The sequence below is a fragment of the Fukomys damarensis genome, unplaced genomic scaffold (genome assembly GCF_012274545.1).
Source record: "Fukomys damarensis isolate Sample0158 unplaced genomic scaffold, DMR_v1.0_HiC HiC_scaffold_23, whole genome shotgun sequence".
Lineage (NCBI taxonomy): Eukaryota > Metazoa > Chordata > Mammalia > Rodentia > Bathyergidae > Fukomys > Fukomys damarensis.
Window position 1 is genome coordinate 37434928 of NW_022900935.1, and position 3984 is coordinate 37438911.

Consider the following 3984-nt stretch of genomic DNA (forward strand, 5'->3'; position numbering starts at 1 on the left):
TGATTGCTGCTGTGAGTTCCTGAAGCCAAACCTCATTGATCAGACAACTCAGGGCCTTTTCCCATCAGTTACTGATTCATGAGCTCCAAATCGGAAACCAGGTAAAATGATTACAGAGGAAACCAGATGGATTACACATAGCAGCATTTTATTATTTTAGTATTTTTTATTTCTATTTGTGATCATTTTGTTACATTCATCCACACATGCCTCTCAAGCCTGAATTTTATAGCTAGAAACTCAGATTCCTTTTTCTGGTTCTGTCTAGGCCCCACGTCCAGAAAAGTCACTTCTATGTTCAATTCAAAGAACCTCTAAGGCTGTTGTCAGATGTGTTCTCTTCTCATTGACACCAAGACAGGGCCCACAGTGGAGCACAGGTTATGCGGATCAAACTAGATAGGTGTACAAGAATTGCATAGAGCAGGGTGCAGGTAATGGACTCCCCAGTTGCAACAGAGACCACAGTGACCAAAGCAAAACCAGACCATCCTGGGATGGTTTAATGGATACACGATCCTCCTCAGCCTATTCTGAATCTGGTGCAATCTCAGCCGGCGGACACCATGCCTGGGAACGTAAATCTCTTCAGGAGCAGAGTACACCTCCAGGCGTAAGTTCCTCAGCCTGGCAGTGTGGCACAACAGGCTCTCCAGGGTGGCTACAGACATGCAGTTCTTCATGTAGCTGAAGGTTGTGAGCTGGGAGCAGTGGCTCAAGGCAGGTAGAAAGGCACGGACCTGGGCATCCGTGATCCCGCAGGCCTGCAAGTTCAGGGTGGTCAGCGTGGCTGCAGTGTTACTCAGGAGAAGTCGAAGGGGATCAGAACTGAAGTGCGTCAGCCTGATACCACTCAGATCCAAGTGTTTCAGGTGTCTGATGCTTGGACACTGTGGCAGCTGGTTCCAGTCAGAGTGTGAAAGCTGGCAGTACATCAGTGAGAGGGTCTCCAAGGGGGATGGCAGGCACCTAGAATAAGAGACCAAGCAGTTACATCTGGAAATGGGTGGAGAACAACTACAAGATGGACCAATCATCATTTGAGTTGCCTTAATTTATCTTTTAAAACCAAAAAACGGGATTTTTTGCAGTACTGGGGATCAAACGCAGCACCTTGAGCTCTCGAGGCAACCTAGGTGGAGCCACTGAGCTAAATCCCCACCCCTTGAGCCACCTTAATTTAGGCTGTCTTCATTATTTACCATCACTGTGTGACTGGCTCAGCCTCCAATCTCTGCAATCCCCTTTCTTTGCTCCCAAACAGAAAACCAGATTTTTCCTGATGATGGCAGCAGGAGACAGGCAGGAAGGACAAATCAGACACGACCTGACCTCATCCACTGGGGTCGCCCAAAAGGCCGTCAGCAGAGCCTGTGTCCTTGTTCCCAGTCCCGCACCTCTGCTCCTTGCTGTTAGCTTCGGAGCCCCGCACTTCCGGTCTGGTCATGACCCCACCGTGGAGCAGAGGATTCTGGTCATTATTGTCAGTTCGACCAGAGAGGCTTTGGGCATTGATGAGCCGCAGAGGTCTGACTGTGATGAAGGGGACTGCTAATTGGGCGCGCAGAAGTGTAAGGAGTGATCAGTTCCTGTCTCCTCCCACAATAACTAGGAGTGGGGACTGGGCTGGATCCAAGGCAGAAAGGGGAAAGGAGAAGGAGAAAATTAAGGCAGAGAAAGGATGGGGAAGATAATAATTGATGTCTGCCATGAGGAAGGTGCAAAGAGGGAGATAACCTCCAGCTGCACTGAAAGCCCTTGCTGGAGTCCACAGAAGCCTTTTCCGGTGGGGGACAGAGACAGGCTCGCTCGCGCTCACACAGCTCATGAGTAAGAAGCGCACACACTGAGTGTGAGGTGTGAGCGCTTGTCTCCCTTCCTTGCCCTCTGCCTTTTGGCTTCCTCTTCTTACCCTAGACGTGCTTCCTAAGGAAGAAATCACTCACCTGCCCTCACTGCGTCTGACCCCTGACTTGTCATCCCAGCACGGTGGGTCTCTCCAGTCTGGCTACTCCAGATTGTGCTTATGTGAGCCCTCGCTGTAGGACCGAGGAGGGAAAAGGCAACGTGTTGAGAATCTGGGTTTTGGCCCCTGTCACATCTCCTGTGGGGGCGCACGGTCCATGTTCACTAATCTTTCTAGAGCACAGAAAGGATCTTCTGACCCTGGCTACACAGCTCAACATCTTACCTGAGCAACTGGTCCAGGTGGCCTTCCAGGAAGGAGACAGATTCCATATACATCTCCTCTGGAGAGTGAAGCTTAAGGAATTCAGAAGTGATTTGGGTGACCAACTGCTCTTTCTCTTCTGGGGAAAAGAACTCAGGCACAGAGATATCGTAGAAAAATAGTTTGTGACGGTGTTGCAACTGGCTCAGGTAATCGTCAAAATAAGCCAAGGTAAAGAGAGTCCAGCAGTCGCCCACATTCACTTGTTGAATGCATGTTGGGCTAATACATGGCTTGGTATAATCCAGCTTCATTAGACCTTTCCTCTTTTGGACCCATTTCAGGAGGTAGGATTGGAATGGATTCAGACATTCCAGACCAAGCCACAGGTCTAAAATCACCTCAAGGGGCTGCTGTTCTGCTGCCCTCGCCCCATTCTTCTCTGTGTTTCTCCTCTTCATGTCCTCTGAGGAGCAGGCTTCCAGCTCATTTCCAGCCCAGACTCTCCAGAACTTTTGGTGCGTGTCCCGCATATCTAGCACTTGCAGTTTCAGTATCCTGTGGGTGAACCAGTGAGGAGTCTGAGAATCCAGACCAGGACCCAGGTTCCCTCTGTGATCTGCTCATCCCAGACATCAGCTGCTATCTCCTCCACTCTTTCTGTGCTGTAGTTTTTTGGTTTTTTTGTTTTTTTCTCCTTTCCCCCTTTTATTTCAAACCAAGCCCCTACTCCTCATGCCGGTGGGAAGACTCAGGAACTTCTTGCTCCTTTCCCTGCTGCCTCCCCATTGCCTGTCCTCCCCACTGGCAGTCAACTCCCAGATAGTTCAGCAATGCCCAAGATTCTCTCATCCTTTGCCAGCCACCACCGGAAGCCTCTGCTTTATCCTCCAGCCCCCGCTCTCCCTCACACTTGCTTCCCCTGCTGGAATTCCAGGGTCCTCCCTCCAGGATCCCTGGGTTACACTCACCTGGAGCAAATCTTCTGGCTCAGCAGCACATCGAGCCCATCCAGCACAGCTTGTAACATCCTCTCCTGCACCTGGACGATATCCACCTCGGCGTCGGAAGTCTGTGGTCTCCTCATGCTCATCAGTGCTCCGAGGGGCAGGTAGGGAAAGGGCCAGGACAGCACCATGGCCTTCAGGACCTCAGTGTGACCCCTGGTGAAGGCCTCCATGAACACTGGGGGGAAGAGCTCCCCTGGCAAATCCTCCACAGCCCCCATGGCCAAGTCCTCGTCCCTCAGCAAGCTCTGCACTGCCAGTTTCAGTAGTGTGGGTGGAGAGTCGGTGCTCATCCTGGTGAGTCTGCAAGGCCAAGGGTCCTGAGGAAACACTGAGGAAGGAGACATCCTTTCAGGAAAGGCCGAGACACCCCTTTTCTCCTCACCCCTGAGGAAAACAACTTTCCGCCATAAAGTTCCTGTTCTGACGATGGGAGAAAAGTCTTCAGTTTATCCCAGATCTATTCTGTGCTCATGGTCCCCAAACATTACTCCTGCCTGTCATGACACCAGGAAGAATGTCCAGTGGCTCCCAGGTGAAGCAAGGTGAGGACCCAAACATCCGAGACACCCCTTTTCTCCTCACCCCTGAGGAAAACAACTTTCCGCCATAAAGTTCCTGTTCTGACGATGGGAGAAAAGTCTTCAGTTTATCCCAGATCTATTCTGTGCTCATGGTCCCCAAACATTACTCCTGCCTGTCATGACACCAGGAAGAATGTCCAGTGGCTCCCAGGTGAAGCAAGGTGAGGACCCAAACATCCATTTCCAACTGCTCCACACTGAACTCTGGGTCCACTGCGAACTG

At 51.1% G+C, this 3984-nt stretch overlaps 1 protein-coding gene across 1 annotated transcript; it reads right to left on the bottom strand.

Moving 5' to 3' along the window:
- Positions 1 to 273: 273 nt before the first annotated feature.
- Positions 274 to 3496, bottom strand: LOC104864935 (PRAME family member 20-like). Its single transcript, XM_033767387.1, has 5 exons — positions 3142 to 3496; positions 2192 to 2728; positions 1947 to 2104; positions 1398 to 1551; positions 274 to 969 (listed from the first exon to the last, which is right to left on the bottom strand). The coding sequence occupies exons 1-5, from the start codon at positions 3468 to 3470 to the stop codon at positions 396 to 398; spliced, it is 1752 nt and encodes a 583-aa protein (XP_033623278.1). The 5' UTR covers positions 3471 to 3496; the 3' UTR covers positions 274 to 395.
- Positions 3497 to 3984: the final 488 nt, after the last annotated feature.

Bases quoted from the DNA above. Each gene is read 5' to 3' on its own strand.
- LOC104864935 (XM_033767387.1), bottom strand. From the start codon at position 3,470: ATGAGCACCGACTCTCCACCCACACTACTGAAACTGGCAGTGCAGAGC. The intron at 2,729-3,141 runs GTGAGTGTAACC...GTTCACCCACAG, and splicing joins AGCCAGAAGATTTGCTCCAG to GATACTGAAACTGCAAGTGC. The intron at 1,552-1,946 runs GTGAGTGATTTC...GCGCCCAATTAG, and splicing joins GTCAGACGCAGTGAGGGCAG to CAGTCCCCTTCATCACAGTC.